The sequence below is a fragment of the Acipenser ruthenus genome, chromosome 7 (assembly GCF_902713425.1).
Source record: "Acipenser ruthenus chromosome 7, fAciRut3.2 maternal haplotype, whole genome shotgun sequence".
NCBI lineage: Eukaryota > Metazoa > Chordata > Actinopteri > Acipenseriformes > Acipenseridae > Acipenser > Acipenser ruthenus.
Genome location: NC_081195.1, coordinates 59,807,145 through 59,821,481, shown reverse-complemented (window position 1 = coordinate 59,821,481; position 14,337 = coordinate 59,807,145). Strand labels below are relative to the sequence as shown.

General features: G+C 36.3%; 1 protein-coding gene across 14 annotated transcripts in view; it reads right to left on the bottom strand.

Annotated features, from left to right (window-relative positions):
• Nucleotides 1-14,337, bottom strand: part of LOC117415409 (dedicator of cytokinesis protein 4) — a 104,216-nt gene that overhangs the window by 63,699 nt on the left and 26,180 nt on the right. For 13 of the 14 annotated variants that reach the window (XM_059027446.1, XM_059027447.1, XM_059027448.1 and 10 more), the window contains exons 3-8: nucleotides 10,227-10,267; nucleotides 9,821-9,876; nucleotides 8,622-8,718; nucleotides 7,298-7,446; nucleotides 5,536-5,620; nucleotides 3,105-3,256 (exon numbers count right to left, since the gene is read on the bottom strand). In XM_059027446.1, the coding sequence (XP_058883429.1) occupies nucleotides 3,105-3,256; nucleotides 5,536-5,620; nucleotides 7,298-7,446; nucleotides 8,622-8,718; nucleotides 9,821-9,876; nucleotides 10,227-10,267 (580 nt within the window). Of the gene's footprint in view, nucleotides 1-3,104; nucleotides 3,257-5,535; nucleotides 5,621-7,297; nucleotides 7,447-7,877; nucleotides 7,968-8,621; nucleotides 8,719-9,820; nucleotides 9,877-10,226; nucleotides 10,268-14,337 lie in introns of those variants that run through there. The other variant, XM_059027459.1, reaches the window with a different exon arrangement.

Genomic DNA, 14,337 nt, shown 5'->3' with positions numbered 1-14,337 from the left:
CTGATGCCACCACTGCACATCAAATTGGGCCTTACGAAACAGTTTGTCAGAGCTCTAGATAAGTAGTCGGCAGCCTTCAAGTACCTTCAAGACTTCTACCCTAAGCTGTCTGAGGCAAAGGTCAAAGCCGGTGTCTTCGTCGGACCACAGATAAAGAAGATCCTGGAGTGCAACGAATTCCCCAAGAAGCTCACTAGTAAGGAGAAAGCGGCTTGGAACAGCTTTGTCGCAGTGGTTCGGGGCTTCCTGGGCAATCACAAGGCCGAAAACTATGTGGAGCTGGTTGAGACTCTGGTGAAGAACTACGGCACAATGGGCTGTAGGATGTCCCTCAAAGTCCATATCCTTGATGCTCATCTTGATAAATTCAAGGAGAACATGGGAGCGTACTCGGAGGAGCAAGGCGAGCGCTTCCACCAGGATATACTGGACTTTGAACGCAGCTACCAAGGACAGTATAACGAGAACATGATGGGAGACTACATTTGGGGGCTGATTCGTGAAAGTGATTTACAGTATAATCGTAAATCTCGAAAAACTACTCACTTCTAAATCTTTTGTAGTCATTTTTGTATTACTTTAGTATAAATACATGTTCATTTTGATTCATATGTTGTTTTTTTCTGACTTTATGTGAACGAAAAGACACAAATTCGCCCATTTTCTCATTGGAAATAGGTAAATTTCAAAATATCACTGTCCTGGTCACAAAAGCAAAGTTTGTGGGGAATAATGGCCATTTTCTATACTTTTGAGGCATAAGCAATTAGGACATAACACTTAATACCCAGGAACAAAAATTGTGTTACATAGTGTTATCCTTCCAGAAGATGAACCCTAGTAATAATCCAGCTGGCTACAGATTTATTTTAGTGCAATCTGACAGCTGTATCTCGGTGTTTAAAGCTACCAGGCATGCAGAGGACATTAATAAAGGTTTTCTTTAGCTGTAGTAATCCTCCTTCATCTAAGACATTGCCCTTGCCGGCACGTCAGACAGAGCAAAGCACCCGACAGTGGCCTTCATTTTTATGCCATATTAGAGGCACATATAGCATGTTCCTTTTAACTGTCGAGAAGCATATTAATTACATTTTCTTCAGAAGAAATCCTAAAATGAAGCTAGGTGATCATAAACCATCCTCCAGACATTAAATACCAGTGTTTATATTATTCTATATAAAAACAAAGAAAACTTATTTTTAATTAACGTGAACCATACAGTAAATTTAAAAAAGCAGCATTTAAACAACCTGAAATACTGTGCTTTAAGATTCCAGTACAGACACACACACACACACACACACACACACACACATCTATTTTAAAACTGAATTTTACATTGCCGTAATGATCCCTGTCTATAAAGACACCCACAGCTGTTTTAAAGCAAGGACAACATTGTAAAACAGCTACAGGTAATTAAAATTTGAAAACCGTACACATAGTTCAAAGAAGCAGAGGACAGTGGCAGAGGAAATTATAGCGAGACATGTTATAAATCAGGGCCACTTGGAATCCCTAGCTTACAAAGAAGGATCTAAAGTAGCATGGGGTCTATTCACTTTTTTACAAAGTTTATACAAGGTTTCACTGAAGGCCAGACAAGAACACTTCCAATGGCTGTTCTTCATTTCATTACTTCAGCTTTTAGTCACAGTGAACAAGCTGAACTGTTTACAACGATGCATTGAGCTTTACAGCATACACGGTCCACAATTAGTATTGGCACACACAGAGAACAGTAACAAGCATGAAACATTTACAACTATGTTCATGGAGTGTGCGGTTTCAAAGTCTCCATACGTTTCAGTGCACAACAAAGCTTGGCATACTCTTCAGCAGTGCTCATGCTGTTCGCCCATTTTTCCACTTCTGAAATACACTAGAGACACCAAGAGCTGACAACCTTCTCCACGCACCCTCCACTAATTCTTTAATTTCCCTCCCACAACAGCTGTGGATAAACAAATCAACCACCCTCATTAAGCACACTGTTCAGACCATATACTGCATTCTAATAGACACCTACTCAACATATTGACAGTGTCTCCACTAACTTTACTGCACAACATGGTTATTCCTTTCAACCTTATATCAGCAAACTACAAGAAATACAAGGATAAGTGATTATTTCCTCTCTTGCCTCAGCTTCCTTCCTGTCATGTGACAGGTGCAGCTGTAACTTTTTTTTGTGGCTGTTTTTCCTATTTTTATTTTAAAAGAATTCCAATGTGATCAATTGTACATTTTACTGTTCCCAGCTTCCTTTAAAAGAATGAAATCCTGATTATGAATTGTTGCTAATGACCACCCTGACCTCCTTTCTTAAAAGGCTGGTTTCATTAAAACATCAAATAACTTGCTCACCATGGTACCCTTACTGTGCCATGATTGAACCTCACTAATACATGTTGCAGCATTAAACTTTGGACTATCATGTATTTCAAAGTAAACTTCAAAATGCCAAGAGAAAATTCAAGTAAGGTTTTCCTTTTGTTTAAAATGCCACTTTTGATGCTACAGTCCTGTACCAATTTAAGCACTATGAAGAGCCTGTGAGTTTGGAGGCACCGCAAGAAAAGTCACTTACTACCCCATCATATTGACAAAATTTGCAATTGGCACCTCTCTGGAGAAGAGCATTTTTACTATAAATAATACAAAAATTAAGTATTAAATGAACAGAATGTTAAAATACCTTTCAAGATATAGCCCACCCACCATACAATATACAGTGGTTTCAACTTTCACTTGCAATTTTAACAATTTGAAATTCTGTTTTAAAATGAACACCTTGTTTAATAGAATACATGTTTGCATAAAGATATAAACAAACAAAATAACATATAATTGGTCTGAAATAGATTCACATAACAAATCTGCCACTTTTAATGGTGTTTTTTAAAAAGAAAGGATTATATGAAAGTCTGGAATAATCACAGGCAGAAATAGTTTCTGGAAATGCTTACAGTGCAATATTGCCTCTTAAATGATGCATTTTCAATGTACAAACAAAATTGCTTTCAGCCTTTTCCATTCCACAGGGACTGTACACTGTATAGATCTTTGATATGAACAGAAGTAAACAAAAAAAAAATCACCTTATTGGACGGTTCTCTCGGCTGTCGTATAGGGAAAAGAAGACCTCCAGCTCTTCTCCGAGGTTAGAGCTCATCAGGCTTTTCATCTGCACAAACAAGTGGTGAGTGCTAGCCGGGACGGGGGTTTCTTTTTTTCGATGCCGGTGTTCCATCTAGAGAGAGAGAGCATGTTCATACACATTAGGAACCTCAGAACATTCATCCGTCATCAGGAAGCTCCACTGCAGAGCACTACCACATAGCTGCTTATAATGTTTGTTTGTTTGTTTTTAAGTCACTGTCAATTTCTAAATTGCAATGAAATCCTAATTGTCAGGCATTACCTTGGTAGTGGACCTCATAGTAGGCTTCCTAAAGCAGTCAACTACCAGGCAGTAATGCCCTTTAATCAGGGTTCAGTTACTTAGTTTTTAAGAAAGGAAAGTCAACAAAAAAGATATTTTAATATTTGATCAAATTCAATTATTCAGCAATTTATACTTTATTCTTTAAAACAGCAGTAAAGGTGAAAAGCTTTGTCCTATTTGAATTTATAAGTTTTGTGGCTCTTATAAAAGCAACTTGGTACAGGTCTTAATATCAGCTTCTTCTTTAGATTCACATTCTCTAGTATGCTGTTTTGTCAACACATCCTGGTGACTTCAAAGCTCAAAAGTTTAAGGCACCCCTGTGGACTCAAAATAATCTCATGGGTTTTCTCTAAATTCAGCTGATCCACCACATTGTAACCATTTACTGTAAATGTCCCTCTGTCCCCAGTGAGTGTAAGAAATAAAAGACAAATATTTAGATGAACATTACAGCCGAAATCTTCTTTTTTTTTTTTTTTTTTTTTAGACCCAACTTGACAAAGTTTTGAGATCGATCAGCTATGAGGAATCGGAGCAGCTTAGATGAGCCCAACGGCCTCCTCTCGTTCATAAATGTTCTTATGTTTTTACAATAACTTTACTGCAGAGCATGTAAGAGGTTCATCAAACAAGATGCATATTTTAAGTCCCTACATTAATGTTTTTAGACAAAATTAGCTTATTCAAAGTTACATCCAAGCCCAGGAGGAAACTCAATGACAAGTTCATTGGACACTTTGTCAGAAAATGTGACAAAAAGTCAAGTAAAGCTGCTTCTTTCTTTTTTTATTGATCTGTTAAAGCAATATTTTTCAAGTGGCCTTTGGAGATAAAAAAACAGGAAAAATTGCTGAACATGTAAATCAGCAGTGCCCTTGCATCACAGAGATGACTCTTTATGACAACATGCGCATGGATGCCTGGAGGCCATTCAGATAAAGCCCTTTGAATTACTACAGTTTGAAAGAAAAAATAATTCCAAACTCAAAAATAACAAATACAATACAAAGCAGAAATCAACCTGAACATGTTTTTGTTTTAACTATGAAATCATGACAACACACTTCCCTCCAAAAAGTCTTGACTAATAAAGGCATAGGATGGGATGACCATTTTATAACCCGTCTTTGTATCCCTAAACAGATTAAATCGTAACATTTTCAAGTATAATCAGAAGATGTGAAATATGTCCATATTGGATGTGCAATATTGGCACATTTGTTGTATCAGCCCAGGTTATCACCATTGCAAAAAAAAAAAAAGCATATGTTCCACTCTGACATTCAACTTTGGTAGTAAATTAATAAAATCTGGGGATGCGCAAGCAGTGAAGGGGAGATCTTGGCCCTATTCATTTTTCTATCTGAAATAAAAAACAGAACAAAGATAATCATCCAATTTAAAAGATTCCCTGACTTCAAATAAGAAGGCCAGCCAGGATTACATCATAGAACGATTCTGTTCTGCAATCCAACCTAACACTTTAGCATTGGTACGTCTGTCAGATACTTTACTCCTTTAAAATTGAATAGAGCCTGAAGAATGAATGTATGGATGTATGAACTGCACTATAGCATTAAAAGTTGCTGTAGCATCCCGGTACATAATCACACGTGTGCGTAGCTTAAACTCACTCCTTTTGGCTTGCAGCAGTCAGAGTATGTAATTTACTGCAAATTACCCAGGATGCAGCAGTCAATAGTTTTATTGCCATTGTTTGTTGCATATTTGCACATCCTGAATGAATTTTAACCAAAACACTTTAAAACAGTAAAAGGGGGGACAGTAATTAAAGTTAATAAAGAAAGTAAGAGGCAATAACATACATTTTAAAGCATTGGTTAGTAGTTTTTTAAATTCTAAGTTAATCAAAAGCATTAGATAAGTTAATACAACAGTAAAGAAACCTGTTTACTTTCGAACAAATACTCTGAATGTGTACTAATACATTTGTTCTGAAAAAGGAAAGAACATCAAGCTCAGTTCTAAATTAGGCAAGTATAGCAGTAACCATGGAAATTGGCTGTTTAGAAGTCCTATCACACGCTGGCAAGAGGAGATAATGGGCACTGTCTACTTACCAGTTTGTACAGCTCTGTAACACTGATTTCATCCGGGTCCACCATACTAAACTCGTTCCTTGGAACCAAATCCAATCCCAGCTGTCTGCAGAAGGAAAGCAGAACTGTTTCAGAAAATCCTTACAGACGCCTTTGTTTTCAATTGTTTTTATCCCAAGAAGAAAAAAATAAATACAAAAAAACCCCCAAAAAACAACCACCATATTAAAAAGATGTTTAAGGGTCATTAGATGGTATTTGGTTGTCTGTGAACTGCTGTACAGACATTGCAGAATGACTAAATACATTATGAGTGGCCTGGAGTGAAGACACCATATTAGGAAGCTTTTTGTCAAAGGGATTCAAACAGAATTATAATATATAATTAATGTATCCAAAAAGAAACTTTGATATACCACATTACTAAATCATGAACATCCAGCTGTGAAGATGCCAAGATAAATAAAACAAAGCTGTCACTGTTCCACATCAAGTGAATAGCCTTTAGGCTCTAATAGTGTGTGTTTTTAAAATGAAGATGCCCTGATCCCCACCAACGGGATTTTTAACAGAATCAAAGGTTCCAGCACTGTTGCATATTTGAAACACATGCATTGGTTCTGCAACATTTTAAAAATCGATGACGTTTTAATCTCTGATAAAAACTAAATCATAATTCACATATTAACACATTTAATACACTTACAGGGAAATGTTACATACATATTAAAACGTGAGCACTAGTTTTAGCACTAGGAGGCTGTGTGGTCCAGTGGTTAAAGAAAGGGGCTTGTAACCAGGAGGTCCCTTGTTCAAATCCCACCTCAGCCACTGACTCTGTGTGATCCTGAGCAAGTCACTTAACCTCCTTGTGCTCCGTCTTTCGGGTGAGACGTAATAAGTAACTTTGCAGCTGATGCATAGTTCACACACCCTAGGCTCTATAAGTCGCCTTGGATAAAGGCGTCTGCTAAGTAAACAAATAATGTGACTATTAATTATTATTAGTAACCAGCTCTGTAACCAGTCTGTAACATACTGTACAAAAGAACAGAACAGGTAGAGGTGAAAACATCTTGCCACAATACTGTTTTATAAAATTGACAAATTACAGACCCTGTATGCAAAACAAAAAACAATGTATTCCTGGGGATAAACTGATATTAAATATGTCAGACAATGTTTAAGCAAGTGCTAACCTAGGTCTTAAAATCCACACTATTAACTACGAGCAGCACTAGCAATATTATCACTTGTCCACCTTTTAGTCTGTTAAATATCTTTTCATTCTTTGCTTGTATTTTATTCTTCAATTTGGGCATAAAACGCTTTTTATGTAAAAAAATAAAAGAACTTTGCTAACTTCACATTTTGTCTAGAATCTACAGGGGTACCAATTCAAAATGTGCATGAATAGCTTTCGGCTAACTGTGCATTCAAAGTTTTTGAAAATGTGAAAAGAGTTATTGCTGGGAATACAATATTTAACACCCCTCATTTATTTAAAGGAGGAATGAAAGTGTGCTCTGATCTAAATATAACGTTTATTAGAAAGTCTCATTAGGGGGTATGTATAGAAAATCCAAAAGATCCTGATGTGTTACAATAACTACTAGCTTTACATTAATACCATATAGAAAATGTAATGGCTGCCTGGACTTCAATGCAATAACCAGAACATTACCATGTCTACAATGTTGTGTTAATTTTAAGTTGCCTTCAATACAATTATGATACAATTTTAACAAAGAAAAACAGCATAATGAATCTTATCAGTACTCACTCATTTCCCCAGTCAAGACGTGCAGTGATGTGCTGCTTTACATCTTTCATCCGGTCGAGAGTTAGGTGCCCTACGAGTACTTGCCTTCGTAGGTCTAATATCTCGTTCATTACATGCCATAGTCTGTGGAACAAATCCCCTTCATTCTTCTGTTCAATTAAAAACAACAAAGTCATTCGTCATTAGCCTGCTTTAAGCAAAACATGTCTTATACAGTGTTCACAAATTCACATATTAACTAAAACACTAAGAACTTCACATTTCCTAAACACACATATATATATACATACAGATATATACACATTATATATATATATATATATATATACACATATACACACACACACACACACACATATCTGTAATGCAACATACCTCACATCTTTAACTGTAGTAATAATGAACAGAATTGCAATTAAATACTATTTCAGAAACCATAATTGATGTGTACAACAATACTGTACGTAAATGCACATTTTGTTATCCCCAAAATAATTACTGGAATGCATCACCCTAACTTGTATCATGAACTACACAAGAAATTCCACCATTCAAATACTCTATTAACTCTTATAATAACCTGTAACAGAGATGGCTTTGTGATGACGTCAGACCAGGAAGAGAATCGGCACACAGGATTGTGAGGTATGCACTGCTGCGCGTTTTATTACTAAATAAAAAGATTGAACAAAACCACACACCGATACAAAATAAACATCACGATGGCCAAAACAAACAGACAACACACTGTGAACGAGTATGGTGCTGGTTTAAAGCCAGCACGAGTAGCACTTGTTTACTTTCAGTATCTCCGTTCTTATTGTCCCTTTCCTCCACTGGACAATCCAACCCGGTTCCGCCAAAGCTGCTTGTTTTTATATGGTGGCCGAGGGATTAACTGGCTATCAATGACCTAGTTTATCCCCCAGCCAAATTCAGCACTGTTTTCTCATATGCGTGGTCAACAGCCAGTTTGTCAATAATCACTCGCTCTTGACCAAGCATTCTCACAATTTTATCTGGATGGGGCATTTTAAGCCCATCCAGGCTGTAAACAATAACAATAAAATGGTGTGTTTTTAAACGCAAAACAGTACAATTAAATAATACATATTCACACAGGGGTGGGGTGTACACCGTCACACAACCATAAAAGGTGAAGCATTATGCCATCACCACCATCATTATACATGGTTTTATTGAAATGATATAATCTCAATAAAATTACAACACCTCTTTTAAAAATGATTCTTATATTTCTCAGTAAAAGTTATTTGCAGTTTAATAATATAAATTAATATAACAAAATATGTCAACTAGTTACCACGTAAAGTTGTTTCCACATAGTGCCCCAATCTCTCAAAGTTGAGGTCATCTCAGTAATGACAGAGTCTTCTGTCGGAATGACTGTTTCAAATTGCCTATGGTACACAAAAGAGTGTGGTTCACTGCTGACCATTTTTAAGCATTCATTTTCAAAACATCAGACAATACCCATTTGCAGAAAATATAATGACCTCTGTACAAATCAGACCAAGATTAAATAGTCAAAATGTGAGCCTTACATTGTTAATATTATTGAAAACATGGAAGAATTCTTTATACTGTCTAAGTATTCATTTATTCAACATGAGAATGATCTGCAGTGAATTTGTTTTGTCTGTATGACTCTGTCAATGACATAAAAAAGGGACAATCAATATATTTCTGCAAGTATAAAATTTGACAGGTTGTCTTTACAGTTTGTCTCAACACATGTCATAATATCTGTATTCAATGTCTTTCTATCCATATATGTATCTGCCTCTCTGCTTAACCAGATCACCAGGGAATCGCTGAAGTCTTGAAGCACCCTTGTCCCCCCTGGGGCATCATTTTCATTGCACATTTTCAAAAGTTTTACTCCATAGTACTTTGCAATGTGCTCATTTTATTTCAATATCCATTAAAAAAAAAAAAAAAAATTAACTGTTGCTTTAAAATAATACAATAAAAGTAAGATCAAAATCATACAAATGAAAAGAAAATAAAGCTCCCTTTGTCAGCTGAAAATTGATAAAAGGCGATACAGGGATAAGGCCCAGGTGCTCTCAATGATCTAAGCCATCTTTGGCTGACACGATTTTGATTGCATTGTTGAGTGAAAAGGGAGAATCAGATTGTCTTTAAATTTAACCAATTTTTCATTTCTCCCATTTGGAAAGTCGTTTTGTCAATGCAATAAAAATGTAAGAGACAGCCTTAAGTGTGAGTAATGCTTTACAAATCAGATTTTCTTGTTTTCAGTTCCAAAAAGTAAATGAACTACAAAATGGAAGCAGTAAAACAAAATCTAAGAACCAACATTTACCTCAGTTGTGTCTGATGTTAACTGTAGAGAGAGACTACAGGTAAAAAAATAATTCATGCTGTGGGCAACCACAAAGTAACTTCTCCTGAAATTACATTAACATTCAGCGGACGTTCTTCAAACATACTGTGAAAATGATCAGTTAAATCCTGTTTATAAGGCACCTTACTTACCCTTTGTTCTTGACATTAGCATTTTTCAAGTGCACATAGTTAGATGGAAAAATTCCCTGAGAAGAAAAAAAAATGCACAAGTGAAGTACATAAAAAAACATAATCACTGTTTTTAATCATTCGTTCCATGTTTCTGTCCATTATCTAAAGAATGGCATTGACACCAGTTCAATTCTGCACAGAAAGATACGAATACAGTGTTTAATTATCCAAACAAATTAACTATTGAATTATATAGTGACTAAATGCCTGTCTGAAAATAATTCAATTAAATTATAGTACAGGTTCACTTTCAAGTTAAGGATTAGTGAATACCTATGTCAGAAAGGGCAGCAATAACCAAAAACTACCAACGAATATTAGGGTGATTGAAAACTAATACATGTATTTAAATAAAAAGCATCACCTTTGTATTTGGATTCTTCAGAACAACCCCTCTGTACCAGCCTATGGAGAAAATATATATTTTTTAAAATCACTATGTTTATATCCCATCTAGTGATAATTATTCTGCAAATGTGATTATACACACATTCATGAAGCACTGTACCAGTACTGCATGACTGAGCATGAGATCCCAAAGAGGCTTTTAATAAAAACAGCACCTTTTGGAGTATTTGGATTATACAACCAGTACAATCAAGCTTTGCATCGATTTAGCAACATGGCATATAGTGGAACAGTGAGATTCACCCAGGCACTGGATTTAAATGAATACAAAACAGATGTACTCTGTGCAGGTCTTTAGTGAGTTAACTTAGCAATGTAAAAGCCACACACACATTATTTTAGAAGAACTGAAGGTTGGATATGACACTGGATGAATACAATAAGACAGCAAGATCTAGGGACTAGTTATGTGTAGTGGCAGCACATTTTACATTTGTATTAAAGTATGTGCCGGGCAGTAGACTTGTTATTGCTTAAAACAGAGCAGGACACTCATGGTCTGAATTTTGATTCTTTTTCTATGATGAGTTTTTTTCTGTGTCTTGATGAATCTATTCAAGAAAAGAAAGTTGAAAATGGAAAACAGAAAAAGGGTTGATGACATATGACCAACTACAGTACTTTAAGGAAGCCCTGACATGAAAAACAAGAACAAAATTGGTTTCAAAATTAAAAGGGAATATTTATTTATAGTTCTGATAGTTTAACAAAAAAAGAAAGGTTTACCATCATTTCATGGCTTACTTTCAAATTAAAACTAAATATTTCTTCATAACAATTTTAGTACAAACTGGGTATGAGCCATACAATTCATATTTACAGAGCTTCTCTGTAAAAAGAACATATTCGACTGCTGCTGTGAAGTGGTCAATTTTTTAAAATCATACAGTATCTGAAGTGCTCAGGAGAATCAACCAGAGACATTTGTTGGGAAATCAAATACAAAACTACCAGGGGTAGAAAATATGAAACATTTTACAAAAAAATATCTATTATTTAGTGGTTTAAACACCTTATGATTCAAAATATGTTTTGTTAGCAGTTTCAAATGTAGGCAAGTTTATTTTACTAAGAACTCTTTAAGCTAAAAGGAGCATTCCATTTTTGTATGAAGTGATTTTGTATGAAGGGTGGGTGAGTGAATTTGAGCATAGATAGATAGATAGATAGATAGATAGATAGATAGATAGAGATACTGAGGTCTAGGGGTGGGAGTGGGGTAATTTGATGGGATATTTTTTGTGACAACATACATCGCTTGTTTAAAAAGGTGTAAGTGCTCTGTAATTTGAGCATCAGTTTTCTTGTTTCAGTATACAAGAACATGGAGTATTCAGCCCACCAGTGCTTGTCTGGTTCCTAGTAGCTGAATGATCCCAAAACTTTGTCAAGTCAGATTGTAAAGGGTGCCAAAATTTCAGCATTGACAATGTGGCTTGGTAAACCATTCCATACCACTCCCTGTGAAAATAATGTATCCAGCTCTCTGTCCTAAGAGGGTGTCTGTTCTGTTTAAAGTGTTGGCTAGGGTTAACTTTGTCAGCTCTTTTAAAAATGTAACACTTCTCTAATCCTTCTTTGTTCTAAAACAGATTCATTTCCCTCAACCTACAAGTATCATAAAAGACCAATGAGGTTATTCATAAATAATGCAGCACCCCCTTTTTATTGCAGGTTTCGATAAATCATGGTTAGGCCATGCATGTACAGTACTATACTTTACTGGATGAGGGTCTTTAACTGTTCATGGTTTTCAATATTTTAACACTGTGTGTCAGGTACAGTAGTAAAATAACAAGATCTGTAGTTAATTTTAGTCACTGCATCATTAGTGTTAAGAATGCCAGGCAGTTTGGATGAAAGATCTCAAATTGCAATACATGCAATACATGTCAAACACCTACTTAAGAAGAGGCTTTTTAACTGGCAAACACTGTGTTTCACTGCCAGGGGTCTAGGCTGATTAAAATATTACTGCAATAGAAATGTTACTTAGGACACTTAAAGAGTTTTGTTATGTAAAGCCAAAAAGGTATGAAGCAGGTTAAAGGTACGCTAAGAAGAAACAGATCTCACTTTATAGGCACATACAGGACCCACCCAGTACATTTTTGATAAATAATATTTAAAAAAGTATGAAACACCATGCATTTTAAATCATCTTAAAATTAGATTTAAAAGCTGAAGGTTTTTGCAGCTCCTCTTATGTATTTATTTTAAAGTGAGACATGTGTTTTTCAGCTGACTTGGATATATATTTTTTTCTATTTAGTGCACTGTGTGAAAAAAAACACACAAAAAAAACCCTTTACAGGCATACCATTGATACTTGTTTGTTGTGCTATTGATTGGTCCATGTGTCTACTCTCCTCAGAGTGACAGCTGAGCTTTGAGTGGCTATTTCTTTGAGTCACACATTTTTCATGTTGTTAAAAATACCCATCTGTTTTCACAGGGCAAAACAGCATGCCCACCTGAGCCCAATTCATATTTTGCTCTACATTGTATCTATGCCATATATATATATATATATATATATATATATATATATATATATATATATATATATACACACATACAGTGCCTATAGTAAGTATTCACCCCCCTTGGACATTTTCACAATTTGTTGTCTTAAAACCTGAAATCTTGATGCATTTAAATTGGATTTTTTTTCCTTTGATTTATACAACCTACTCAACACTTTGAAGAGCCAAGAGAATTTTTATTGTGAAACAGTTAATGAAAAATAAAAAAACTGAAATGTCTTGGTTAGATAAGTATTCACCCCCCTGAGTCAATACTTGGTAGAACCACCTTTGACAGCAATTACAGCTGTGAGCCTTTTGGGGTAAGTCTCTACCAGGTTTGCACATCTGGATCATGCAATATTCGCCCATTCTTCTTGGCAAAATTGTTCAAGCTCTGTCAAGTTGGATGGGGATTGTTGGTGGAAAGCAATCTTCAACTCTTGCCACAGATTCTCAATCGGATTCAAGTCCGGGCTTTGACTGGGCCACTCTGGGACATTCACTTTCTTGTTTTTAAGCCTCTCCAGCGCCGCTTTGGCTGTGTGCTTGGGGTCATTGTCCTGCTGAAAGGTAAATCTCTGTCCCAGTCTTAGGTCTTTTGCAGACTGAAGCAGGTTTTCCTCAAGGATTTCCTGTATTTAGCTCCATCCATTTTGCCCTCTACCCTGACAAGCTTCCCAGTCCCTGCCGATGAAAAGCATCCCCATAGAATGATGCTGCCACCAACATGCTTCACAGTAGGGATGGTGTTACCTGGGTGATGTGCTGTGTTGGGTTTGCGCCAGACATAACGCTTTGCATTTAGGCCAAATAGTTCAATTTTTGTTTCATCGGACAACAGAATCTTTTGCCACATCTTTTCAGAGTCTCCCACATGCTGTTTTGCACATTCCAAGCAGGAATTTTTTTCAGAAATGGCTTCCTTCTTGCCACTCTTCCATGCAGGCCAGATTTGTGGTACCTGAGCTATTGTTGACACATGGACAGTTTCTTCCATCTCAGCCATGGAACGCTGTAGGTCTTTCAGAGTTGTCATTGCTTGCTGGCTTCTCTGACCAATGCCCTTCTTACTAGGCTGCTCAGTTTGGGAGGACGGCCTGCTCTAAGCAGATTCTGGGTGGTGCCGTATACCTTCCACTTCTTAATGATCGACTTGACTGTGCTCCAAGGGATATTCAATGCCTTTGAAATCTTTTTATACCCCTCCCCTGATCTGTGCCTTTCCACAACTTTATCCTGGAGTTGTTTTGAAAGCTCCTTGGTCTTCATGGCAGTATCTTTGCTTTGAATGCACTACCCAACTGTAGGACCTTACAGAGACAGGTGTATTTAATCTGAAATCATGTGAACCACTTTTATTGCACACAGATGGACACCATTAAACTTATTGTGTGAATTCTGAAGGCAATTGGTTGCACCTGAGTGTCATAGCAAAGGGGGTGAATACTTATCTAATGAATACTTTTCAGGTTTTTATTTTTAATTGACTTGTTTTTTCACAAACACCCCCCCCCCCCCCCCCCCCATTTTTTCACACAT